Raw genomic sequence first — 27,903 nt, forward strand, 5'->3', positions numbered from 1 at the left:
TGGTGGCCAATTTCTTTTATTCTGTTGTTGAGAGTGAGTAAATGACGCAGAGTTCACACAGAAAAAAAACAACAACAAAAACCAAGGGGATCTAGAATTGGAAAATGCATCACAGCAATGAGTGAAGTAGGTAACACATTTCATCACTTGAAGAAAGACTTTGAGTTGCAAAAGTGCCTTTTGAGTCTTCTTTAAAAAGTAGCAAAATTCACCCCTGAAGAAGCATCTTGGACTTTTTCACGTACTCAGAGTGCTGGTGAAGAACATAAAGATTGCTGAAAAACTAGATAACAGGGTTACAGGGCGTAAAGAACACAGTGGAAAACCTGGTGGTTGCAGTGGACACATTCCAGGAAGTCCTTGCCTGACGTTTTCCCAGTTATGGAATCGTTTCAGACTGGAGGAGGCGATGGAGGGTACGACAGTAATGCCCAACCTCATTTTTACTCACCCTGTTTTTAGACTCTCCCTTTCCTTTAATCACCTAGCCTTGTTCCCACCTGAATGGACTCTCCCTTAGCTAAGAGAGCCAGACAGACTCCATCTTGGCTCCTTCACTGGCAGCCCCTTCCTCAAGGACTTAACTTGTGCAAGCTGCCTCCCAACACATCCAAGAATGCAATTAGCCCATAAGATACTGTGGTGAGCAATATCCACAGTTCCCAGGAATTCGTCCGATTGATAACACCCAAAGCCCCGCCTCTATCACCTTGTAATAGTCTTAAAGCCCCTGCACCTGGAACTGTTTACTTTCCTGTAACCATTTATCCTTTTAACTTTTTGCCTACTTTACTTCTGTAAAATTGTTTTCACTAGACCCCCCCTCCCCTTTCTAAACCAAAGTATAAAAGAAAATCTAGCCCCTTCTGCCGGGCCGAGAGAATTTTGAGCGCTAGCCATCTTTTTGTCCGCCAGCTAAATAAAGGACTCTTAATTCGTCTCAAAGTGTCGCGTTTTCTGTAACTCGCTTGGGTACAACACAACGAGGTGCCTCCAGGATACTAAGCTCTGAGCCGGCCCTGGATCTGATTCTGACCTTAGCCTATATTGCCTCCCCACCGCCCTAAAACTAACCCTAACCCTATTCCTTAACCCCTGCCTGGAACTCCGACCCACACCCTAAGAACCCCAAACCTAAAATCTATAAACCATGTATCTTAGCCCATTTCTGTTGCTATGACAGAATACCACAGAGTGCTTCATAAACGAAGTGTAACCCTTCCAGTTCTCGTGGCTGGGACGGCCCAGAGCATCACAGCATAACAGAGGGCGGCACACGCCCGGGGAGGAGAGAGCGAGACTGTGTGGGCGAGGGTGGGGAGTGCAAGAGTGCGTGTCCGCTCCAGTCTCTCTTCCTCATCTTTTAAAACCACCAGGCCCATGACAGGGGACCCACCCTGATGACCTTATTTAATCCTAATTATCGACCAAGGCCACATCTCCAATCAGGACATGAATTTGGGGATTAAATTGCCAATACATGGCTGGGCACCGTGCCTTGTGCTTTTAATCCCAGCACTTTCAGAGGCCGAGGCGGGTGATCACCTGAGGCCAGGAGCCCAAGACCAGCCTGGCCAACATGGTGAAACCACAACTCTACTAAAAATACAAAAAAAAAAATTAGCCAGGAATGAGGCCCGGTGCCTGTAATCCTAAGGAAGGAGACCACCACTTCTCCTGCTGCCCTTCCCTTCCCCACACCCCTTCTCTAGTTTACAAAACAGGGAAAAAGGGAGAAAGAAAAAGTTAAAAAAAAAAAAAAAAACAGAAGTAAGATAAATAGCTGGACGACCCTGGCACCACCACCCGGCCCTGGAGGTTAAAATAATAATATTAGCCCCTGACCTAAACTATTTGTGTTATCTACAAATTCCAGACACTGTATGAGGAAGCACTGAAAAACTTTCTGTACTGTTATCTGATGCATGTAGCCCCCAGTCACATTCCCCACGCTTGCTCCATCTATCACGACCCTTTCAGGTGAACCCCTTAGAGTAATAAACCTTTAAAAGGGCCAGGAATTTCTTTTCGGGGAGCTCAGCTCTTAAGACGCAAATGTGACGATATTCCTGGCCGAATAAAGCCCGTCCTTCTTTAACCCGGTGTCTGAGGAAAACCACCCCCGGACCCCCGCTCCACCCCTCAGAACCACCCCCGGACCTCCTGCTCCTCCCCTCGGGACCACCCCAGAACCCCGGCTCCTGTCCTCCGGACCACACCAGACTGCTCCTTCCCTCAGGACCACCCCCAGACCCCCGATCCTCCCCTCGGGGCCACCTCCAGACCCCATCCCCGCTCCAAACCTTGGAACCACCCCAGACCCTCCCCCCGCCCCTCCCCTCGGGATCACCCCGAGACCCGCTCACCACCATCAGTCAGGCCGGGTAGTGGGGAGAGGCCTCTCAGGAGAGACCAGACCCAGGAGTGAAGGGAGGAGGACAGAGTCACGGGCAGACCAGAAATAACCGGGGACTGAAGAGACAGCAGGATCGGAGAGTGACGGAAAAGGACTAAGGGCAGGAAAAGTCCCTGAGGCTTTCTCCATGGAGTGCGGGGTAGGGAGCAGCCGGAGAGTGACGGAGAGTGACGAAAGTAGACGATGCCTGACGGAGATGAGCCGAGCGGAGCTAAAGGGCGGCGGAGAGCGACGGAAAGTGGCGAGAATTGACGGAAAGTGACGGGGACTGACGGACAGTGACGAAGAGTCACGAAATTTATCAGAGAGCGACAAAGAGGAAAGCGAAATGGTGAGATGAAGCAGGCCGAGCCTAATCGGAGTTGACGGAAAGTGACGGAGAGGAACGAGGAGCAAAGAGGGGTGACGAAAAGAGCCGAAGCTGGTGGAGGTGAAGAACTGAGTGAGGAAAGATAGCCGAGATTAGCTGGTGAGCTGCAGCCTGGGCAGTCGCCCGAATGGGCGGGACCCCACGGAGTTACCGAGAGGATGCGAACAGCGGCAGCCGGGCAGGACGCGAGCGAGGGAGGGCGTGGAGGGCCGTGGGTCCGCCTGCCCTGATGCAGGCATGGGTGGCACCGAGGTGACCCGGGTGGGAGGTGCACCGCCGCCCCCTGGCAGCCTCTGCGGGGAGCCCAAGCCCGTCGTCTCCGCCCCTTTGCAGACCTCGGCGCCCAGCCTGGACCCTGACCCCCACCCGCGGCCCCACCCAGCGCCCGGGCCCACGAGGCCGAGAAGCAGCGGAGGCTCGCGGCCCCTGGACCCCAAGCAGCACGTGGCCCAGAGCATCCCCGCCCAGTGGAGGGCGGCACATGGCGGGAGGACGGGAGTCCGTGTCCACTCATGGCCGGGGAGGGGAGGGCGAGTTCTGGTGGCTGGGGAGGTCTGCACATGGCAGGGGAGGGGAGAGCGACAGTGCGGGCGAGGGAGGAGAGGGCAAGAGTGCGTGTCTGCTCCAGTCTCTCTTCCTCATCATACAAAGCCACCCACCCTGATGACCTTATTTAATCCTAATGACGTGCCAAGGGCCACATCTCCAATCAGGACATGAATTTGGGGATTAAATTGCCAACACATGGCTGGGCGCCGTGCCTTGTGCTTTTAATTCCAGCAGTTTCAGAGGCCAAGGCGGGCGATCACCTGTGGCCAGGAGTTCAAGACCAGCCTGGCCAACATGGTGAAACCCCATCTCTACTAAAAATACAAAAAAAAAAAGAAAAATTAGCAAGGAATGAAGCCCGGTGCCTGTAATCCTAAGGAAGGAGACCACCACTTCTCCTGCTGCCCTTCCCTTCCCCACACCCCTTCCTTAGTTTATAAAACAGGGAAAAAAGGAGAAAGCAAAAAGCTAAAAAAAAAAAAAAAAAAAACCAGAAGTAAGATAAATAGCTGGACGACCTTGGCACCACCACCCGGCCCTGGTGGTTAAAATAATAATATTAGCCCCAGACGTAAACTATTTGTGTTATCTGTAAATTACAGACACTGTATGAGGAAGCACTGAAAAACTTTCTGTACTGTAATCTGATGCATGTAGCCATCAGTCACATTCCCCACGCTTGCTCCATCTATCACGACCCTTTCATGTGAACCTCTTAGAGTCGTAAACCCTTAAAAGGCCCAGGAATTCCTTTTTCGGGGAGCTCGGCTCTTAAGACGCAAGGGTGCTGACCCTCCTGGCCGAAGAAAGCCCTTCTTTCTTTAACCCGGTGTCTGAGGAATATTTCTGTGGCTCGTCCTGCTACAATGCCAGCTACTGGGAGGCTGAGGTGGGAGAATCGCTTGAACCTGGGAGGCAGAGGTTGCAGTGAGCCTAGATCGCACCATTGCAGTCCAGCCTGGGTGATAGATGACAGAGTGAGACACTATCTAAAAAAAGAAGAAAAAAAATTGCCAAACCATGAAATCCTGAGAACACATTCAACCAATAGCACCATATGAATCTGTACATACCTTGCAAACACTGTAAACCTGTCGTATCTCACCTGAGACCAACCCCCAACCACAAAGCCCAGACCTGGAATTTTCCCAGGACCAAACCCATTTAGATTCTATAACCCGAAACCTCAAAGCCTAACCCTAACCCTAATCCTAACCCCTACAGTTCAGGTCCCCCCGTCCCTGTGGCTCCACGTCAAGACAACCTGCCCCTCCATGGGTTTGCCGGCCCCTTGCTGGGGGTGGGAGCTGGGGACCACACACAGCTCTCTTAGCTTAAGCCATTTTCTTTCTTTCTTCATTCTTTCCTGCATCCCTCCCTCCCTCCGTCCCCCCCTCCCCCTCCCCTCCCTCCTTCCTTCCCTCCCTTTTTTTTCAGGGTCTTGCTCTTTCACCCAGGCAGGAGTGCAGTGGCATGATCACAGCTGACTGCAGCCTCGGCCGCCATAGCTCAAGTGATCTTCCAGTCTCAGCATCCAGAGTAGGTGGGACTACAGGAGTGTGCCACCGCACCCGGCTAATTTCTTAATTTTTATTTTGTAGAGATGAGGCCTCCCGATATTGTCCAGGCCTGGAAGTATTTTTTGAAATTCAAGAAGATCTAGAAGTTCTGGCCTCCTGTCAATATCCCTTTCTAAGACGAAGTGTAAAATCCTCTAATGACCCCAGGATACCTTTTCCAGCTATATTACCATTTCCTTTCAGCCGAGTAGAGTGGAATGTAGGCAAAGAACGGAACTATGCCGGCACAGAGGCAGCTTTCAACTCATTGAGATCTATAGAAGAATTTTTAAAAATTTGCCACAATGAAGAAAAAGTATTTCCAGTGAGCCTCGAGGACAGCCAGGGAAGGCAGCTACTGGGCCCTGCCACTGGCCAGGAACGGGGGAGTCAGAGGTGTCCATTCTCCTATGGATGGGTCGCACATCAGAACTGAACCATGAACCTCTTTCCTACTCCCTTTGGGAACAGGCCGTCACTGCTTCCTTCCCCTCACCTTGACCCTCCCATGCTGCCCCACCTGTCAGGATCACAAGGACCCCCAGCTCAGCAGATGGGAACCGGACCAAAAAGAGAAATAGCCCTGTCCCGCCCATAAGTACCACCCCAGACCCCCTGCTCCACCCTCCAGACCACGGGGAGACCCCATGCTCCACCCCTGAAAACCAAACCGAGACCCCCCGCTCCTCCCCTCGGGACCAACCCCAGACCCTCTCTCCATCCTCCGGACCACAGGGAGACCCCATACTCCACCCCTGAAACCCACACCCAGACCCCCCGCTCCTCCCCTCCGGACCCCCAGACGCCCTGTTCCTGTCCTCCGGATCACACCAGACCGCTCCTTCCCTCGGCGCCACCCCCAGACCCCCGATCCTCTTGTCGGGACCCCCACGGGGCCACCTCCAGACCCTCCTCCCGATCCTCCCCTCGGGACCCTCTCAGGACCACCCCCAGACCCCCGCTCCTCCCCTCGGTATCACCCCGAGACCCGCTCACCACCATCAGTCAGGCCGGGTAGAGGGGAGAGGCCTCTCAGGAGAGACCAGGCCACTCTCCCTGGAGTGAAGGGAGGAGGACAGAGTCACGGGCAGACCAGAAATAACCGGGGACTGAAGAGACAGCAGGATCGGAGAGTGACGGAAAAGGACTAAGGGCAGGAAAAGTCCCTGCGGCTTTCTCCATGGAGTGCGGGGTAGGGAGCAGCCGGAGAGTGACGGAGAGTGACGAAAGTAGACGATGCCTGACGGAGAAAAGCCGAGCGGAGCTAAAGGGCGGTGGAGAGTGACGGAAAGTGGCGAGAATTGACGGAAAGTGACGGAGACTAACGGATAGTGACGAAGATTCACGAAATTTATCAGAGAGCGACGAAGAGGAAAGCAAAATGGTGAGATGCAGCAGGCCAAGCCTAATCGGAGATGACGGAAAGTGACGGAGAGGAACGAGGAGTAAAGAGGGGTGACGAAAAGAGCCGAAGCTGGTGGAGGCGAAGAACTGAGTGAGGAAAGATAGCCGAGATTAGCTGGCGGGCTGCAGCCTGGGCAGTCGCCCGAATGGGCGGGACCCCACGGAGTTACCGAGAGGATGCGAACAGCGGCAGCCGGGCAGGACGCGAGCGAGGGAGGGCGTGGAGGGCCGTGGGTCCGCCTGCCCTGAGGCCGGCATGGGTGGCACCGAGGTGACCCGGGTGGGAGGTGCACCGCCGCCCCCTGGCAGCCTCTGCGCGGAGCACAAGCCCGTCTTCTCCGCCCCTTTGCAGACCTCGGCGCCCAGCCTGGCCCCTGACGCGCACCCGCGGCCCCACCCAGCACCCAGGCCCACGAGTCGCGGGCCCTGGACCCCAAGCAGCACGTGGCCCAGAGCATCCCCGCCCAGTGGAGGGCGGCACATGGCGGGAGGGCGGGAGTCCGTGTCCACTCACGGCCGGGAAGGGGAGGGCGAGTTCTGGTGGTTGGGGAGGGCTGCACATGGCAGGGGAGGGGAGAGCGAGAGTGCCGGCGAGGCAGGAGGGCAAGAGTGCGTGTCCGCTCCAGTCTCTCTTCCTCATCATATAAAGCCACCCACCCTGATGACCTTATTTAATCCTAATTACCTGCCAAGGGCCACATCTCCAATCAGGACATGAATTTGGGGATTAAATTGCCAACACATGGCTGGGCACCATGCCTTGTGCTTTTAATCCCAGCACTTTCAGAGGCCGAGGCGGGCGATCACATGAGGCCAGGAGTTCAAGACCAGCCTGGCCAACATGGTGAAACCCTATCTCTACTAAAAATACAAAAAAAAAAAAAAAATTAGCAAGGAATGAAGCCCGGTGCCTGTAATTCTAAGGAAGGAGACCACCACTTCTCCTGCTGCCCTTCCCTTCCCCACATCCTTCCTTAGTTTATAAAACAGGGAAAAAGGGAGAAAGCAAAAAGCTAAAAAAAAAAAAAAAAAGAGAGAAGTAAGATAAATAACTGGACGACCTTGGCACCACCACCCGGCCCTGGTGGTTAAAATAATAATATTAGCCCCAGACGTAAACTATTTGTGTTATCCGTAAATTCCAGACACTGTATGAGGAAGCACTGAAAAACTTTCTGTACTGTTATCTGATGCATGTAGCCCTCAGTCACATTCCCCACGCTTGCTCGATCTATCACGACCCTTTCACATGAACCTCTTAGAGTCGTAAACCCTTAAAAGGGTCAGGAATTTCTTTTTCAGGGAGCTCGGCTCTTAAGACACAAGGGTGCTGACGCTCCTGGCCGAAGTAAGCCCTTCTTTCTTTAATCCAGTGTCTGAGGAATTTTTCTGTGGCTTGTCCTGCTACAATGCCAGCTACCGGGAGGCTGAGGTTGAACCTGGGAGGCAGAGATTGCAGTGAGCCGAGATCACACCATTGCACTCCAGCCTGGGTGATAGATGACAGAGTGAGACACCATCTAAAAAAAAAAAAAAAGACAAAAATTGCCAACACATGAAATCTGGAGAACACATTCAAGCAATAGCACCATAAGAATCTGTACATACCTTGCAAACACTGTTAACCTGCTGCATCTCACCTGAGAACAACCCCCAACCACAAAACCCAGACCTGGAATTTTCCCAGGACCGAACCCATCTAGATTCTATAAACCGAAACCTCAAAGCATAACCCTAACCCTAACCCTAACCCTAACCCTAACCCTAACCCCGACAGTTGAAGTCCCCCCGTCCCTGTGGCTCCAGCTCAAGACAATCTGCCCCTCCGTGGGTTTGCAGGCCCCTTCGTGGGGGTGGGAGCTGGGGGCCACACACAGCTCTCTGAGCTTAAGCCATTTCCTTCCTTCCTTCCTTCCTTCCTTCCTTCCTTCCTTCTTTCTTCCTTCTTTCCTCCCTCCCTCCCTCCCTTACTTCCCTCCTTCCCTCCCTCCCTTTTTTTTTCTTTCAGGGTCTTGCTCTGTCACCCAGGCTGGAGTGCAGTGGCATGATCACAGCTGACTGCAGCCTCGGCCACTGTAGCTCAAGTGATCTTCCCGCCTCAGCCTCCAGAGTAGATGGGATTATAGGAGTGGGCTATCGCACCCGGCTAATTTCTTAATTTTTATTTTGGAGAGATGAGGACTCCTGATATGGTCCAGGCTTGGAGGTATTTCTTGAAATTCAAGAGGATCTAGAAGTTCTGGCCTCCTGTCGATATCCCTTTCTAAGACGAAGTGTAAAATCCTCTAATGACCCCAGGATACCTATTCCAGCTATATTACCATTTCCTTTCAGCCGAGTAGAGTGGAATGTAGGCAAAGAACGGACCTATGCCTGCACAGAGGCAGCTTTCAACTCATTGACATCTACAGAAGAATTTTTAAAAATTTGCCACAATGAACAAAAAGTATCCTCCAGTGAGCCTCGAGGACAGCCAGGGAAGGCAGCTACTGGGCCCTGCCACTGCCCAGGAATGGGAGAGTCAGAGGTGTCCGTTCTCCTATGGATGGGTCGCACATCAGAACTGAACCGTGAACCTCTTTCCTACCCCCCTGGGACCAGGCCGCCACTCCTTCCTTCCCCTCGCCTTGACCCTCCCATTCTGCCCCACCTGTCAGGATCACAAGGACCCCCAGCTCAGCAGATGGGAACCGGACCAAAAAGAGAAATAGCCCTGTCCCGTCCATAAGTACCACCCCCAGACCCCCTGCTCCACCCTCCAGACCACGGAGAGACCCCATGCTCCACCCCTGAAAACCAAACCGAGACCCCTGCTCCTGTCCTCAGGACCACACCAGACCGCTCCTTCACTTGGCGCCACCCCCAGACCCCCGATCCTCCTGTCGGGACCCCCACGGGGCCACCTCCAGACCCTCCTCCCGATCCTCCCTTCGAGATCACCCCGAGACCCGCTCACCACCATCTGTCAGGCCGGGTAGTGGGGAGAGGCCTCTCAGGAGAGACCAGGCCACTCTCCCAGGAGTGAAGGGAGGAGGACAGAGTCACGGGCAGACCACAAATAACCAGGGACTGAAGAGACAGCAGGATCGGAGAGTGACGGAAAAGGTCTAAGGGCAGGAAAAGTCCCTGAGGCTTTCTCCACCCGGAGTGTGGGGTAGGGAGCACCGGAGAGTGACGAAAGTAGACGATGCCTGACGGAGAAGAGCCGAGCGGAGGTAAAGGGCGGCGGAGAGCGACGGAAATTGGCGAGAATTGAAGGAAAGTAACGGAAACTGACGGACAGTGACGAAGATTCACGAAATTTGTCAGTGCGCGACACAGAGGAAAGGAGATGCAGCAGGCCGAGCCTAATCCGAGATGACGGAAAGTGACGGAGAGGAACGAGGAGTAAAGAGGGGTGACGAAAAGAGCCGAAGGTTGTGGAGGCGAAGAACTGAGTGAGGAAAGATAGCCGAGATTAGCTGGTGGGCTGCAGCCTAGGCAGTCGCCCGAATGGGCGGGAGCCCACGGAGTTACCGAGAGGATGCGAACAGCGGCAGCCGGGCAGGACGCGAGCGAGGGGGGGAGTGGAGGGCCGTGGGTCCGCCTGCCCTGGGGCAGGCATGGGTGGCACCGAGGTGACCAGGGTGGGAGGTGCACCGCCGTCCCCTGGCAGCCTCTGCGGGGAGCCCAAGCCCGTCGTCTCCGCCCCTTTGCAGACCTCGGCGCCCAGCCTGGCCCCTGACGCGCACCCGCGGCCCCACCCAGCGCCCGGGCCCACAAGTCCAAGGAACGGCGGAGGCTCGCTGCCCCTGGACCCCAAGCAGCACGTGGCCCAGAGCATCCCTGCCCAGTGGAGGGCGGCACATGGCGGGAGAGCGGGAGGACGGGAGTCCGTGTCCACTCATGGCCGGGGAAGGGAGGGCGAGTTCTGGTGGCTGGGGAGGGCTGCACATGGCAGGGGAGGGGAGAGCGAGAGTGCCGGCGAGGGAGGAGAGGGCAAGAGTGCGTGTCCGCTCCAGTCTCTCTTCCTCATCATATAAAGCCACCCACCCTGATGACCTTATTTAATCCTAATTACCTGCCAAGGGCCACATCTCCAATCAGGACATTAATTTGGGGATTAAATTGCCAACACATGGCTGGGCGCCGTGCCTTGTGCTTTTAATTCCAGCAGTTTCAGAGGCCAAGGCGGGCGATCACCTGAGGCCAGGAGTTCAAGACCAGCCTGGCCAACATGCTGAAACCCCATCTCTACTAAAAATACACACAAAAAAAAAATTAGCAAGGAATGAAGCCCAGTGCCTGTAATCCTAAGGAAGGAGACCATCACTTCTCCTGCTGCCCTTCCCTTCCCCACACCCCTTCCTTAGTTTATAAAACAGGGAAAAAAGGAGTAAGCAAAAAGCTAAAAAAAAAAAAAAAAAAAACCCAGAAGTAAGATAAATAGCTGGACGACCTTGGCACCACCACCCGGCCCTGGAGGTTAAAATAATAATAATAATATTAGCCCCGACCTAAACTATTTGTGTTATCTGTAAATTCCAGACACTCTATGAGGAAGCACTGAAAAACTTTCTGTACTGTTATCTGATGGATGTAGCCCTCAGTCACATTCCCCACGCTTGCTCCATCTATCACGACCCTTTCATGTGAACCTCTTAGAGTCGTAAACCCTTAAAAGGCCCAGGAATTCCTTTTTCGGAGAGCTCGGCTCTTAAGACGCAAGGGTGCTGACCCTCCTGGCCGAAGAAAGCCCTTCTTTCTTTAACCCGGTGTCTGAGGAATATTTCTGTGGCTTGTCCTGCTACAATGCCAGCTACCGGGAGGCTGAGGTGCGAGACTCGCTTGAACCTGGGAGGCAGAGGTTCCAGTGAGCCGAGATCGCACCATTGCACTCCAGCCTGGGTGATAGATGACAGAGCGAGGCACTATCTAAGAAAAAGAAGGAAAAAAATAGCCAAAACATGAAATCCGGAGAACACATTCAAGCAATAGCACCATACGAGTCTGTACACACCTTGCAAACACTTTAAACCTGCTGCATCTCACCTGAGACCAACCCCCAACCACAAAACCCAGACCTGGAATTTTCCCCGGACCAAACCCATCTATATTCTATAACCCAAAACCTGAAAGCCTAACCCTAACCCTAACCCTAACGTTAACCCTGTAAACCTGCTGTATCTCACCTGAGACCAACCCCCAACCACAAAACCCAGACCTGGAATTTTCCCAGGACCAAACCCATCTAGATTCTATAAACTGAAACCTCAAAGCCTAACCCTAATCCTAACCCCTACAGTTGAGGTCCCCCCATCCCTGTGGCTCCAGCTCAAGACAACCTGTCCCTCCGTGGGTTTGCAGGCCCCTTGCTGGGGGATGGGAGCTGGGGGCCTCACACAGCTCTCTGAGCTTAAGCCATTTCCTTCCTTCCTTCCTTCCTTCCTTCCTTCCTCCCTCCCTCCCTCCCTTTTTTCTTTCAGGGTGTTGCTCTGTCACCCAGGCTGGAGTGCAGTGGCATGATCACAGCTGACTGCAGCCTCGGCCGCCATAGCTCAAGTGATCTTCCCGCCTCAGCCTCCAGAGTAGGTGGGACTACAGGAGTCTGCCACCGCACCCGGCTAATTTCTTAATTTTTATTTTGTAGAGATGAGGCCTCCCGATATTGTCCAGGCTTGGAAGTATTTTTTGAAATTCAAGAGGATGTAGAAATTCTGGCCTCCTGTCAATATCCCTTTCTAAGATGAAATGTAAAATCCTCTAATGACCCCAGGATGCCTTTTCCAGCTATATTACCATTTCCTTTCAGCCGACTAGAGTGGAGCGTAGGCAAAGAACGGACCTATGCCTGCACACGGGCACCTTTGAACTCACTGAGATCTATAAAAGAATTTTTTAAAAATTGCCAGAATGAAAAAAGTATCCTCCAGTGAGCCTCAAGGACAGCCAGGGAAGGCAGCTACTGGGCCCTGCCACTGGCCAGGAATGGGAGAGTCAGAGGTGTCCATTCTCCTATGGATGGGTCACACATCAGAACTGAAGCACAAACCCTTTCCTGCCCCCTTGGGACCAGGCCGCCACTCCTTCCTTCCCGTCACCTTGACCCTCCCATGCTGCCCCACCTGTCAGGATCGCAAGGACCCCCAGCTCAGCAGATGGAAACCGGACCAAAAAGAGAAATAGCCCTGTCCCGTCCATAAGTACAACCCCAGACCCCCTGCTCCACCCTCCAGACCACGGGGAGACCCCATGCTCCACCCCTGAAAACCAAACCGAGACCCCTGCTCCTGTCCTCAGGACCACACCAGACCGCTCCTTCCCTTGGCGCCACCCCCAGACCCCCGATCCTCCCGTCGGGACCCCCACGGGGCCACCTCCAGACCCTCCTCCCGATCCTCCCCTCGAGATCACCCCGAGACCCGCTCACCACCATCAGTCAGGCCGGGTAGTGGGGAGAGGCCTCTCAGGAGAGACCAGGCCACTCTCCCAGGAGTGAAGGGAGGAGGACAGAGTCACGGGCAGACCAGAAATAACCAGGGACTGAAGAGACAGCAGGATCGGAGAGTGACGGAAAAGGTCTAAGGGCAGGAAAAGTCCCTGAGGCTTTCTCCACCCGGAGTGTGGGGTACGGAGCACCGGAGAGTGACGAAAGTAGACGATGCCTGGCGGAGAAGAGCCGAGCGGAGGTAAAGGGCGGTGGAGAGCGACGGAAAGTGGCGAGAATTGACGGAAAGTAACGGAAACTGCGGACAGTGACGAAGATTCACGAAATTTGTCAGAGCGCGACACAGAGGAAAGGAGATGCAGCAGGCCGAGCCTAATCGGAGATGACGGAAAGTGACGGAGAGGAACGAGGAGTAAAGAGGGGTGACGAAAAGAGCCGAAGCTGGTGGAGGCGAAGAACTGAGTGAGGAAAGATAGCCGAGATTAGCTGGTGGGCTGCAGCCTGGGCAGTCGCCCGAATGGGCGGGACCCCACGGAGTTACCGAGAGGATGCGAACAGCGGCAGCCGGGCGGGACGAGAGTGAGGGAGGGCGTGGAGGGCCGTGGGTCCGCCTGCCCTGAGGCAGGCATGGGTGGCACCGAGGTGACCCGGGTGGGAGGTGCACCGCCGCCCCCTGGCAGCCTCTGCGCGGAGCCCAAGCCGGTCTTCTCCGCCCCTTAGCAGACCTGGGCGCCCAGCCTGGCCCCCGACGCGCACCCGCGGCCCCACCCAGCGCCCAGGCCCACGAGTCGCGGGCCCTGGACCCCAAGCAGCACATGGCCCAGAGCATCCCCGCCCAGTGGAGGGCGGCACATGGCGGGAGTCCGTGTCCACTCATGGCCGGGGAGGGGAGGGCGAGTTCTGGTGGCTGGGGAGACCTAGAGCATCACAGCCCAATGGAGGGCTGCACATGGCAGGGGAGGGGAGAGCGAGAGTGCCGCCAAGGGAGGAGAGGGCAAGAGTGCGTGTCCGCTCCAGTCTCTCTTCCTCATCATATAAAGCCACGAGTCCCATGACTGGGACCCACCCTAATGACCTTATCTAATCCTAATTACCTCCCAAAGGCCACATCTCCAATCAAGACATGAATTTGGAGATTAAATTGCCAACACATGGCTGGGCGCCGTGCCTTGTGCTTTTAATCCCAGCACTTTCAGAGGCCGAGGCCGACGATCACCTGAGGTCAGGAGTTCAAGACCAGCCTGGCCAACATGGTGAAACCCCCATCTCTACTAAAAATACAAAAAAAAAAAAAAAAATTAGCAAGGAATGAAGCCCGGTGCCTGTAATCGTAAGGAAGGAGACCATCACTTCTCCTGCTGCCCTTCCCTTCCACACACCCCTTCCTTAGTTTATAAAACGGAAAAAGGGAGAAAGCAAAAAAGCTAAAAAAAAAAAAAAAAAAAAAAAATAGAAGTCAGATAAATAGCTAGACGAACATCATGCCACCACCCGGCCATGGTGGTTAAACATAATAATAATATTAACTCCTGACCTAAACTACTTGTGTTATGTGTAAATTCCAGACACTGTATGAGGAAGCACTGAAAAACTTTCTCTACTGTTATCTGCTGCATGTAGCCCTCAGTCACGTTCCCCACGATTGCTCCATCTATCACGACCCTTTCAGGTGAACCCATTAGAGTCGTAAGTACTTAAAAGGGCCAGGAATTTCTTTTTCGGGGAGCTCGGTTCTTAAGAGGCAACGGTGCCGACACTCCCGGGCGAATAAAGCCCTGACTTCTTTAACCCGGTGTCTGAGGAATTTTGTCTGCGGCTTGTCCTGCTACAATGCCAGCTACCGGGAGGCTGAGGTGCGAGAATCGCTTGAACCTGGGAGGCAGAGGTTGCAGTGAGCCGAGATCGCACTATTGCACTCCAGCCTCGGTGATAGATGACAGAGCGAGACACCATCTCAAAAAAAAAAAGAAAAGAAAAAAAATTGCAAAAACATGAAATCTGGAGAACACATTCAAGGAATAGCACCGTACGAATCTGTACATACCTTGCAAACACTGTAAACCTGTCGCATCTCACCTGAGACCAACCCCCAACCACAAAGCCCAGACCTGGAATTTTCCCAGGACCAAACCCATCTAGATTCTGTGACCCGAAACCTCAAAGCCTAACCCTAACCCTAATCCTAACCCCTACAGTTCAGGTCCCCCCGTCCCTGTGGCTCCACGTCAAGACAACCTGCGCCTCCGTGGGTTTAGAGGCCCCTTGGTGGGGGTGGGAGCTGGGGACCACACACAGCTCTCTTAGCTTAAGCCACTTTCTTTCTTTCTTCCTTCTTTCCTGCATCCCTCCCTCCCTCCTCCCCCCCTCCCCTCCCTCCTTCCTTCCATCCCTTTTTTTTTCAGGGTCTTGCTCTTTCACCCAGGCAGGAGTGCAGTGGCATGATCACAGCTGACTGCAGCCTCGGCCGCCATAGCTCAAGTGATCTTCCAGTCTCAGCCTCCAGAGTAGGTGGGACTACAGGAGTGTGCCACCGCACCCGGCTAATTTCTTAATTTTTATTTTGGAGAGATGAGGACTCCTGATATGGTCTAGGCTTGGAAGTATATTTTGAAATTCAAGAGGATCTAGAAGTTCTGGCCTCCTGTCCATATCCCTTTCTAAGACGAAGTGTAAAATCCTCTAATGACCCCAGGAAACATTTTCCACCTATATTACCATTTCCTTTCAGCCGAGTAGAGTGGAATGTAGGCAAAGAACGGAACTATGCCGGCACAGAGGCAGCTTTCAACTCATTGAGATCTATAGAAGAATTTTTAAAAATTTGCCACAATGAACAAAAAGTATTTCCAGTGAGCCTCGAGGACAGCCAGGGAAGGCAGCTACTGGGCCCTGCCACTGGCCAGAAATGGGAGAGTCAGAGGTGTCCATTCTGCTATGGATGGGTCGCACATCAGAACTGAACCACAAACCCTTTCCTGCCCCCTTGCGACGAAGACGCCACTCTTTCCTTCCCCTCACCTTGACCCTCCCATGCTGCCCCACCTGTCAGGATCACAAGGACCCCCAGCTCAGCAGATGGGAACCGGACCAAAAAGAGAAATAGCCCTGTCCCGTCCATAAGTACAACCCCCAGACCCCCTGCTCCACCCTCCAGACCACGGGGAGACCCCATGCTCCACCCGTGACAACCACACCCAGACCCCTAATCCTCCCCTCCGGACCCCCAGAGCCCTGTTCCTGTCCTCAGGATCACACCACACCGCTCCTTTCCTCGGCGCCACTCCCAGACCCCCGATCCTCCTGTCGGGATCCCCACGGGGCCACCTCCAGACCCTCCCTCCGCTCCTTCCCTCGGGACCCTCTCGGGACCACCCCCAGACCCCCGCTCCTCCCCTCGGGATCACCCCGAGACCCGCTCACCACCATCAGTCAGGCCGGGTAGAGGGGAGAGGCCTCTCAGGAGAGACCAGGCCACTCTCCCAGGAGTGAAGGGAGGAGGACAGAGTCACGGGCAGACCACAAATAACCAGGGACTGAAGAGACAGCAGGATCGGAGAGTGTCGGAAAAGGTCTAAGGGTAGGAAAACTCCCTGAGGCTTTCTCCATGGAGTGCGGGGTAGGGAGCAGCCGGAGAGTGACGGAGAGTGACGAAAGTAGACGATGCCCGACGGAGATGAGCCGAGCGGAGCTAAAGGGCGGCGGAGAGCGACGGAAAGTGGCGAGAATTGACGGAAAGTAACGGAAACTGACGGACAGTGACGAAGATTCACGAAATTTGTCAGAGCGCAACACAGATGAGAGAAGATGCAGCAGGCCGAGCCTAATCGTAGATGACGGAAAGTGACGGAGAGGAACGAGGAGTAAAGAGGGGTGACGAAAAGAGCCGAAGCTTGTGGAGGCGAAGAACTGAGTGAGGAAAGATAGCCGAGATTAGCTGGCGGGCTGCAGCCTGGGCAGTCGCCCGAATGGGCGGGACCCCACGGAGTTACCGAGAGGATGCGAACAGCGGCAGCCGGGCAGGACGCGAGCGAGGGAGGGCGTGGAGGGCCGTGGGTCCGCCTGCCCTGATGCAGGCATGGGTGGCACCGAGGTGACCCGGGTGGGAGGTGCACCGCCGCCCCCTGGCAGCCTCTGCGGGGAGCCCAAGCTCGTCGTCTCCGCCCCTTTGCAGACCTCGGCGCCCAGCCTTGCCCCTGACGCGCACCCGCGTTCCCACCCAGCGCCCGGGCCCACGAGTCCAAGGAGCAGCAGAGGCTCGCGGCCCCTGGACCCCAAGCACCACATGGCCCAGAGCATCCCCGCCCAGTGGAGGGCGGCACATGGCAGGAGGACGGGAGTCCATGTCCACTCATGGCCGGGGAGGGGAGGGCGAGTTCTGGTGGCTGGGGAGGGCTGCACATGGCAGGGGAGGGGAGAGCGAGAGTGCCGGCGAGGGAGGAGAGGGTAAGCGTGCGTGTCTGCTCCAGTCTCTCTTCCTCATCATATAAAGCCACCCACCCTGATGACCTTATTTAATTCTAATTACCTGCCAAGGTCCACATCTCCAATCAGGACATGAATTTGGGGATTAAATTGCCAACACATGGCTGGGCGCCATGGCTTGTGCTTTTAATCCCAGCACTTTCAGAGGCCGAGGCCGACGATCACCTGAGGTCAGGAGTTCAAGACCAGCCTGGCCAACATGGTGAAACCCCCATCTCTACTAAAAATACAAAAAAAAACAAAATTAGCCACGAATGAAGCCCGGTGCCTGTAATCCTAAGGAAGGAGACCACCACTTCTCCTGCTGCCCTTCCCTTTCCCACACTCCTTCCTTAGTTTATAAAACAGGGAAAAAAGGAGAAAGCAAAAAGCTAAAAAAAAAAAAAACCCAGAAGTAAGATAAATAGCTGGACGACCTTGGCACCACCACCCGGCCCTGGAGGTTAAAATAATAATAATAATATTAGCCCCAGACGTAAACTATTTGTGTTATCTGTAAATTCCAGACACTGTATGAGGAAGCACTGAAAAACTTTCTGTACTGTAATCTGATGCATGTAGCCCTCAGTCACATTCCCCACGCTTGCTCCATCTATCACGACCCTTTCATGTGAACCTCTTAGAGTCATAAACCCTTAAAAGGCCCAGGAATTCCTTTTTCGGGGAGCTCGGGTCTTAAGACGCAAGGGTGCTGACCCTCCTGGCCGAAGAAAGCCCTTCTTTCTTTAACCCGGTGTCTGAGGAATATTTCTGTGGCTTGTCCTGCTACAATGCCAGCTACCGGGAGGCTGAGGTGCGAGAATCGCTTGAACCTGGGAGGCAGAGGTTGCAGTGAGCCGAGATCGCACCACTGCACTCCAGCCTGGGTGATAGATGACAGAGGGAGACACCATCTAAAAAAAAAAAAGAAAAAAAATTGCCGAAACATGAAATCTGGAGAACACATTCGAGGAATAGCACCGTACGAATCTGTACATACCTTGCAAACACTGTAAACCTGTCTTATCTCACCTGAGACCAACCCCCAACCACAGAGCCCAGAACTGGAATTTTCCCAGGACCAAACCCATCTAGATTCTGTGACCCGAAACCTCAAAGCCTAACTCTAACCCTAATCCTAACCCCTACAGTTCAGGTCCCCCCGTCCCTGTGGCTCCACGTCAAGACAACCTGCCCCTCCGTGGGTTTGCAGGCCCCTTGGTGGGGGTGGGAGCTGGGGACCACACACAGCTCTCTTAGCTTAAGCCATTTTCTTTCTTTCTTCCTTCTTTCCTGCATCCCTCCCTCCCTCCGTCCCCCCCTCAACCTCCCCTCCCTCCTTCCTTCCCTCCCTTTTCTTTCAGGGTGTTGCTCTGTCACCCAGGCTGGAGTGCAGTGGCATGATCACAGCTGACTGCAGCCTCGGCCGCCATAGCTCAAGTGATCTTCCCGCCTCAGCCTCCAGAGTAGGTGGGACTACAGGAGTGTGCCACCGCACCCGGCTAATTTCTTAATTTTTATTTTGTAGAGATGAGGCCTCCCGATATTGTCCAGGCTTGGAAGTATTTTTTGAAATTCAAGAGGATGTAGAAATTCTGGCCTCCTGTCAATATCCCTTTCTAAGATGAAATGTAAAATCCTCTAATGACCCCAGGATGCCTTTTCCAGCTATATTACCATTTCCTTTCAGCGGACTAGAGTGGAACGTAGGCAAAGAACGGACCTATGCCTGCACACGGGCACCTTTGAACTCTCTGAGATCGATAAAAGAATTTTTTAAAAATTGCCAGAATGAAAAAAGTATCCTCCAGTGAGCCTTGAGGTCAGCCAGGGAAGGCAGCTACTGGGCCCTGCCACTGGCCAGGAATGGGAGAGTCAGAGGTGTCCGTTCTCCTATGGATGGGTCGCACATCAGAACTGAACCGTGAACCTCTTTCCTACCCCCCTGGGACCAGGCCGCCACTCCTTCCTTCCCCTCGCCTTGACCCTCCCATCCTGCCCCACCTGTCAGGATCACAAGGACCCCCAGCTCAGCAGATGGGAACCGGACCAAAAAGAGAAATAGCCCTGTCCCGTCCATAAGTACAACCCCCAGACCTCCTGCTCCACCCTCCAGACCACAGGGAGACCCCATGCTCCACCCCTGAAACCTACACCCAGACCCCCTGCTCCTCCCCTCGGGACCACCCCAGACCCCAGCTCCTGTCCTCAGGACCACACCAGACCCCTCCTTCCCTCTGGAGCCACCCCCAGACCCCCGATCCTCCCCTCGGGGCCACCTCGAGACCCCATCCCCGCTCCACACCTCGGAACCACCCCAGACCCTCCCACCGCTCCTTCTCTCGGGACCCTCTCGGGGCCACCCCCAGACGCCCGCTCCTCCCCTCGGGATCACCCCGAGACCCACTCACCACCATCAGTCAGGCCGGGTAGTGGGGAGAGGCCTCTCAGGAGAGACCAGGCCACTCTCCAGGGAGTGAAGGGAGGAGGACAGAGTCACGGGCAGACCAGAAATAACCAGAGACTGAAGAGACAGCAGGATCGGAGAGTGACGGAAAAGGACTAAGGGCAGGAAAAGTCCCTGAGGCTTTCTCCATGGAGTGCGGGGTAGGGAGCAGCCGGAGAGTGACGGAGAGTGACGAAAGTAGACGATGCCTGGCGGAGAAAAGCCGACCGGAGCTAAAGGGCGGTGGAGAGTGACGGAAAGTGGCGAGAATTGACGGAAAGTGACGGAGACTAACGGATAGTGACGAAGATTCACGAAATTTATCAGAGAGCGACAAAGAGGAAAGCAAAATGGTGAGATGCAGCGGGCCAAGCCTAATCGGAGATGACGGAAAGTGACGGAGAGGAACGAGGAGTAAAGAGAGGTGACGAAAAGAGCCGAAGCTGGTGGAGGCGAAGAACTGAGTGTGCGAAGATAGCCGAGATTAGCTGGCGGGCTGCAGCCTGGGCAGTCGCCCGAATGGGCGGGACCCCACGGAGTTACCGAGAGGATGCGAACAGCGGCAGCCGGGCAGGACGCGAGCGAGGGAGGGCGTGGAGGGCCGTGGGTCCGCCTACCCTGGGGCAGGCATGGGTGGCACCGAGGTGACCCGGGTGGAAGGTGCACCGCCGCCCCCTGGCAGCCTCTGCGCGGAGCCCAAGCCCGTCTTCTCCGCCCCTCTGCAGACCTCGGCGCCCAGCCTGGCCCCTGAGGCGCACCCGCGGCCCCACCCAGCGCCCAGGCCCACGAGGCCGAGGAGCAGCGGAGGCTCGCGGCCCCTGGACCCCAAGCAGCACATGGCCCAGAGCATCCCCGCCCAGTGGAGGGCGGCACATGGCGGGAGGACGGGAGTCCGTGTCCACTCATGGCCGGGGAAGGGAGGGCGAGTTCTGGTGGCTGGGGAGGGCTGCACATGGCAGGGGAGGGGAGAGCGAGAGTGCCGGCGAGGGAGGAGAGGGCAAGAGTGCGTGTCCGCTCCAGTCTCTCTTCCTCATCATATAAAGCCACGAGTCCCATGACTGGGGACCCACCCTGATGACCTTATCTCATCCTAATTACCTCCCAAAGGCCACATCTCCAATCAGGACATGAATTTGGGGATTAAATTGCCAACACATGGCTGGGCACCCTGCCTTGTGCTTTTAAACCCAGCACTTTCAGAGGCCAAGGCGGGCGACCACCTGAGGCCAGGAGTTCAAGACCAGCCTGGCCAACATGGTGAAACCACATCTCTACTAAAAATACACACAAAAAAAAAATTAGCAAGGAATGAAGCCCAGTGCCTGTAATCCTAAGGAAGGAGACCACCACTTCTCCTGCTGCCCTTCCCTTCCCCACACCCCTTCCTTAGTTTATAAAACAGGGAAAAAAGGAGTAAGCAAAAAGCTAAAAAAAAAAAAAACCCCGAAGTAAGATAAATAGCTGGACGACCTTGGCACCACCACCCGGCCCTGGAGGTTAAAATAATAATAATAATATTAGCCCCAGACGTAAACTATTTGTGTTATCTGCAAATTCCAGACACTGTATGAGGAAGCACTGAAAAACTTTCTGTACTGTTATCTGATGCATGTAGCCCTCAGTCACATTCCCCACGCTTGCTCCATCTATCACGACCCTTTCATGTGAACCTCTTAGAGTCATAAACCCTTAAAAGGCCCAGGAATTCCTTTTTCGGGGAGCTCGGGTCTTAAGACGCAAGGGTGCTGACCCTCCTGGCCGAAGAAAGCCCTTCTTTCTTTAACCCGGTGTCTGAGGAATATTTCTGTGGCTTGTCCTGCTACAATGCCAGCTACCGGGAGGCTGAGGTGCGAGAATCGCTTGAACCTGGGAGGCAGAGGTTGCAGTGAGCCGAGATCGCACCATTGCACTCCAGCCTGGGTGATAGATGACAGAGTGAGACACTATCTGAAAAAAAAAAAAAAAAAAAAAATTGCCGAAACACGAAATCTGGAGAACACATTCAAGGAATAGCACCGTACGAATCTGTACATACCTTGCAAACACTGTAAACCTGTCACATCTCACCTGAGACCAACCCCCAACCACAAAGCCCAGACCTGGAATTTTCCCAGGACCAAACCCATCTATATTCTGTGACCCGAAACCTCAAAGCCTAACCCTAACCCTAATCCTAACCCCTACAGTTCAGGTCCCCCCGTCCCTGTGGCTCCACGTCAAGACAACCTGCCCCTCCTTGGGTTTGCAGGCCCCTTGGTGGGGGTGGGAGCTAGGGACCACACACAGCTCTCTCAGCTTAAGCCATTTTCTTTCTTTCTTCATTCTTTCCTGCATCCCTCCCTCCCTCCTCCCCCCCCTCCCCTCCCTCCTTCCTTCCATTCCTTTTTTTTTCAGGGTCTTGCTCTTTCACCCAGGCAGGAGTGCAGTGGCATGATCACAGCTGACTGCAGCCTCGGCCGCCATAGCTCAAGTGATCTTCCAGTCTCAGCCTCCAGAGTAGGTGGGACTACAGGAGTGTGCCACCGCAAGCGGCTAATTTCTTAATTTTTATTTTGGAGAGATGAGGACTCCTGATATGGTCCAGGCTTGGAAGTATTTCCTGAAATTCAAGAGGATCTAGAAGTTCTGGCCTCCTGTCAATATCCCTTTCTAAGACGAAGTGTAAAATCCTCTAATGACCCCAGGATACCTTTTCCAGCTATATTACCATTTCCTTTCAGCCGAGTAGAGTGGAATGTAGGCAAAGAACGGAATTATGCCGGCACAGAGGCAGCTTTCAACTCATTGAGATCTATAGAAGAATTTTTAAAAATTTGCCACAATGAACAAAAAGTATTTCCAGTGAGCCTCGAGGACAGCCAGGGAAGGCAGCTACTGGGCCCTGCCACTGGCCAGGAATGGGAGAGTCAGAGGTGTCCATTCTGCTATGGATGGGTCGCACATCAGAACTGAACCACAAACCCTTTCCTGCCCCCTTGGGACGAAGCCGCCACTCCTTCCTTCCCCTCACCTTGACCCTCCCATCCTGCCCCACCTGTCAGGATCACAAGGACCCCCAGCTCAGCAGATGGGAACCGGACCAAAAAGACAAATAGCCCTGTCCCGTCCATAAGTACCACCCCCAGACCCCCTGCTCCACCCTCCAGACCACAGGGAGACCCCATGCTCCACCCGTGACAACCACACCCAGACCCTGCTCCTCCCCTCCGGACCCCCAGACGCCCTGTTCCTGTCCTCAGGATCACACCAGACCGCTCCTTCCCTCGGCGCCACCCCCAGACCCCTGATCCTCCTGTCGGAACCCCCACGGGGCCACCTCCAGACCCTCCCTCCGCTCCTTCCCTCGGGACGCTCTGGGGACCACCCCGAGACCCCCGCTCCTCCCCTCGGGATCACCGCGAGACCCGCTCACCACCATCAGTCAGGCCGGGTAGAGGGGAGAGGCCTCTCAGGAGAGATCAGGCCACTCTTCCAGGAGTGAAGGGAGGAGGACAGAGTCACGGGCAGACCAGAAATAACCCGGGACTGAAGAGACAGCAGGATTGGAGAGTGACGGAAAAGGTCTAAGGGCAGGAAAAGTCCCTGCGGCTTTCTCCATGCAGTGTGGGGTAGGGAGCAGCCGGAGAGTGACGAAAGTAGACGATGCCTGACGGAGAACAGCCGAGCGGAGCTGAAGGGCGGCGGAGAGTGACGGAAAGTGGCGAGAACTGACGGAAACTGACGGACAATGACGAAGATTCACGAAATTTGTCAGAGAGCGACACAGAGGAAAGGAGATGCAGCAGGCCGAGCCTAATCGGAGATGACGGAAAGTGACGGAGAGGAACGAGGATTAAAGAGGGGTGACGAAAAGAGCCGAAGCTGGTGGAGGCGAAGAACTGAGTGAGGAAAGATAGCCGAGATTAGCTGGCGGGCTGCAGCCTGGGCAGTCGCCCGAATGGGCGGGACCCCACGGAGTTACCGAGAGGATGCGAACAGCGGCAGCCGGGCAGGACGCGAGCGAGGGAGGGCGTGGACGGCCGTGGGTCCGCCTGCCCTGAGGCAGGCATCGGTGGCACCGAGGTGACCCGGGTGGGAGGTGCACCGCCGCCCCCTGGCAGCCTCTGCGGGGAGCCCAAGCCCGTCGTCTCCGCCCCTTTGCAGACCTCGGCGCCCAGCCTGGCCCCTGACGCCCACCCCACGGCCCCACCCAGCGCCCAGGCCCACGAGTCCGACGAGCAGCGGAGACTCGCGGCCCCTGGACCCCAAGCAGCACATGGCCCAGAGCATCTCCGCCCAGTGGAGGGCGGCACATGGCGGGAGGACGGGAGTCCCTGTCCACTCATGGCCGGGAGGGGAGGGCGAGTTCTGGTGGCTGGGGAGGGCTGCACATGGCAGGGGAGGGGAGAGCGAGAGTGCCGGCGAGGGAGGAGGGCAAAAGTGCGTGTCCGCTCAAGTCTCTCTTCCTCATCATACAAAGCCACCCACCCTGATGACCTTATTTAATCCTAATTACCTCCCAAAGGCCACATCTCCAATCAGGACATGAATTTGGGGATTAAATTGCCAACACATGGCTGGGCGCCGTGGCTTGTGCTTTTAATTCCAGCACTTTCAGAGGCAGAGGCGGGCGATCACCTGAGGCCAGGAGTTCAAGACCAGCCTGGCCAACATGCTGAAACCCCATCTCTACTAAAAATACAAAACAAAAAGAAAAATTAGCAAGGAATGAAGCCCAGTGCCTGTAATCCTAAGGAAGGAGACCACCACTTCTCCTCCTGCCGTTCCCTTCCCCACATCCTTCCTTAGTTTATAAAACAGGGAAAAAGGGAGAAAGCAAAAAGCTAAAAAAAAAAAAAAAAAAGAGAGAAGTAAGATAAATAGCTGGACGACCTTGGCACCACCACCCGGCCCTGGTGGTTAAAATAATAATATTAGCCCCAGACGTAAACTATTTGTGTTATCTGTAAATTCCCGACACTGTATGAGGAAGCACTGAAAAACTTTCTGTACTGTTATCTGATGCATGTAGCCCTCAGTCACATTCCCCACGCTTGCTCCATCTATCACGACCCTTTCATGTGAACCTCTTAGAGTCGTAAACCCTTAAAAGGCCCAGGAATTCCTTTTTCGGGGAGCTCGGCTCTTAAGACGCAAGGGTGCTGACCCTCCTGGCCGAAGAAAGCCCTTCTTTCTTTAACCCGGTGTCTGAGGAATATTTCTGTGGCTTGTCGTGCTACAATGCCAGCTACCGGGAGGCTGAGGTGCGAGAATCGCTTGAACCTGGGAGGCAGAGGTTGCAGTGAGCCGAGATCGCACCATTGCACTCTAGCCTGGGTGATAGATGACAGAGTGAGACACTATCTAAAAAAAGAAGAAAAAAAATTGCCAAACCATGAAATCCTGAGAACACATTCAAGCAATAGCACCATATGAATCTGTACATACCTTGCAAACACTGTAAACCTGTCGCAACTCACCTGAGACCAACCCCCAACCACAAAGCCCAGACCTGGAATTTTCCCAGGACCAAACCCATTTAGATTCTATAACCCGAAACCTCAAAGCCTAACCCTAACCCTAATCCTAACCCCTACAGTTCAGGTCCCCCCGTCCCTGTGGCTCCACGTCAAGACAACCTGCCCCTCCGTGGGTTTGCCGGCCCCTTGCTGGGGGTGGGAGCTGGGGACCACACACAGCTCTCTTAGCTTAAGCCATTTTCTTTCTTTCTTCATTCTTTCCTGCATCCCTCCCTCCCTCCGTCCCCCCCTCCCCCCCTCCCCCTCCCCTCCCTCCTTCCTTCCCTCCTTTTTTTTTTTTTTTTTTTTTGAGACGGAGTCTCGCTCTGTCGCCCAGGCTGGAGTGCAGTGGCGCAATCTCGGCTCACTGCAAGCTCCGCTTCCCGGGTTCAGGCCATTCTCCTGCCTCAGCCTCTCCGAGTAGCTGGGACTACAGGCGCCCGCCACCACGCCTGGCTAATTTTTTGTATTTTTAGTGGAGACGGGGTTTCACCGTGGTCTCGATCTCCTGACCTCGTGATCCGCCCGCCTCGGCCTCCCAAAGTGCTGGGATTACAAGCGTGAGCCACCGCGCCCGGCTTCCCTCCTTTTTTTTTCAGGGTGTTGCTCTGTCACCCAGGCTGGAGTGCAGTGGCATGGTCACAGCGGACTGCAGCCTCGGCCGCCATAGCTCAAGTGATCTTCCAGTCTCAGCCTCCAGAGTAGGTGGGACTACAGGAGTGTGCCACCGCACCCGGCTAATTTCTTAATTTTTATTTTGTAGAGATGAGGCCTCCCGATATTGTCCAGGCCTGGAAGTATTTTTTGAAATTCAAGAGGATCTAGAAGTTCTGGCGTCCAGTCAATATCCCTTTCTGAGATGAAATGTAAAATCCTCTAATCACCCCAGGATACCTTTTCCAGCTATATTACCATTTCCTTTCAGCCGACTAGAGTGGAATGTAGGCAAAGAATGGAACTATGCTTGCACACAGGCAGCTTTGAACTCACTGAGATCTATAGAATAATTTTTAAAAATTTGCCAGAATGAAAAAGTATCCTCCAGTGAGCCTCAAGGACAGCCAGGGAAGGCAGCTACTGGGCCCTTCCACTGGCCAGGCATGGGAGAGTCAGAGGTGTCCATTCTCCTATGGATGGGTCGCACATCAGAACTGAACCACAAACCCTTTCCTGCCCCCTTGGGACCAGGCCGCCATTCCTTCCTTCCCCTCGCCTTGACCCTCCCATTCTGCCCCACCTGTCAGGATCGCAAGGACCCCCAGCTCAGCAGATGGGAACCGGACCAAAAAGAGAAATAGCCCTGTCCCGCCGATAAGTACCACCCCAGACCCCCTGCTCCACCCTCCAGACCACGGGGAGACCCCATGCTCCACCCCTGAAAACCAAACCGAGACCCCCCGCTCCTCCCCTCGGGACCAACCCCAGACCCCCTCTCCATCCTCCGGACCACAGGGAGACCCCATGCTCCACCCCTGAAACCCACACCCAGACCCCCCTGCTCCTCCCCTCTGGACCCCCAGACGCCCTGTTCCTGTCCTCAGGATCACACCAGACCGCTCCTTCCCTCGGCGCCACCCCCAGACCCGCGATCCTCCTGTCGGGACCCCCACGGGGCCACCTCCAGACCCTCCCTCCGCTCCTTCCCTCGGGACCCTCTCGGGGCCACCCCCAGACCCCCGCTCCTCCCCTCGGGATCACCCCGAGACCCGCTCACCACCATCAGTCAGGCCGGGTAGAGGGGAGAGGCCTCTCAGGAGAGACCAGGCCACTCTTCCAGGAGTGAAGGGAGGAGGACAGAGTCACGGGCAGACCAGAAATAACCAGGGACTGAAGAGACAGCAGGATCGGAGAGTGACGGAAAAGGTCTAAGGGTAGGAAAACTCCCTGAGGCTTTCTCCATGCAGTGTGGGGTGGGGAGCTGCCGCAGAGTGACGGAGAGTGACGAAAGTAGACGATGGCCGACGGAGAAGAGCCAAGCGCAGCTGAAGGGCGACGGAGAGGGACGGAAAGTGGCGAGAATTGACGGAAAGTAACGGAAACTGACGGACAGTGACGAAGATTCACGAAATTTGTCAGAGCGCAACACAGATGAGAGAAGATGCAGCAGGCCGAGCCTAATCGTAGATGACGGAAAGTGACGGAGAGGAACGAGGAGTAAAGAGGGGTGACGAAAAGAGCCGAAGCTGGTGGAGGCGAAGAACTGAGTGAGGAAAGATAGCCGAGATTAGCTGGCGGGCTGCAGCCTGGGCAGTCGCCCGAATGGGCGGGACCCCACGGAGTTACCGAGAGGATGCGAACAGCGGCAGCCGGGCAGGACGCGAGCGAGGGAGGGCGTGGAGGGCCGTGGGTCCGCCTGCCCTGGGGCAGACATGGGTGGCACCGAGGTGACCCGGGTGGGAGGTGCACCGCCGCCCCCTGGCAGCCTCTGCAGGGAGCCGAAGCCGGTCTTCTCCGCCCCTTTGCAGACCTCGGCGCCCAGCCTGGCCCCTGACGCCCTCCCGCGGCCCCACCCAGCGCCCAGGCCCACGAGTCCGAGGAGCAGCGGAGGCTCTCGGCCCCTGGACCCCAAGCAGCACATGGCCCAGAGCATCCCCGCCCAGTGGAGGGCGGCACATGGCGGGAGGACGGGAGTCCGTGTCCACTCATGGCCGGGGAGGAGAGGGCGAGTTCTGGTGGCTGGGGAGGGCTGCACATGGCAGGGGAGGGGAGAGCGAGAGTGCCGGCAAGGGAGGACAGGGCAAGAGTGCGTGTCCGCTCCAGTCTCTCTTCCTCA

General features: G+C 55.2%; 1 protein-coding gene across 13 annotated transcripts; it reads right to left on the reverse strand.

Moving 5' to 3' along the window:
* Positions 1–27,513, reverse strand: LOC129476769 (uncharacterized). 13 transcript variants are annotated; one of them, XR_010119778.1, is made up of 7 exons: positions 23,045–23,470; positions 22,340–22,423; positions 19,598–21,579; positions 16,146–18,100; positions 11,016–11,212; positions 5,086–7,818; positions 1–4,324 (listed from the first exon to the last, which is right to left on the reverse strand). XR_010119778.1 is itself a non-coding variant. In XM_063635401.1 (5 exons), exon 4 carries the CDS (start codon positions 17,123–17,125, stop codon positions 16,151–16,153), a length of 975 nt encoding a protein of 324 aa, XP_063491471.1. In that variant the 5' UTR covers positions 17,126–18,100; positions 19,598–21,579; positions 22,340–22,423; positions 23,045–23,470; the 3' UTR covers positions 14,638–14,678; positions 16,146–16,150. The 13 variants fall into 13 exon arrangements, 10 of the variants coding, with proteins under 10 accessions (XP_063491467.1, XP_063491464.1, XP_063491468.1 ...); XR_010119777.1 differs by having other exon boundaries at positions 8,620–11,212; XR_010119779.1 differs by lacking the exon at positions 11,016–11,212.
* Between the last annotated feature and the right edge of the window lie 390 nt (positions 27,514–27,903).

The sequence above is a fragment of the Symphalangus syndactylus genome, chromosome Y (genome assembly GCF_028878055.3).
Source record: "Symphalangus syndactylus isolate Jambi chromosome Y, NHGRI_mSymSyn1-v2.1_pri, whole genome shotgun sequence".
Classification (NCBI taxonomy): Eukaryota; Metazoa; Chordata; class Mammalia; order Primates; family Hylobatidae; genus Symphalangus; species Symphalangus syndactylus.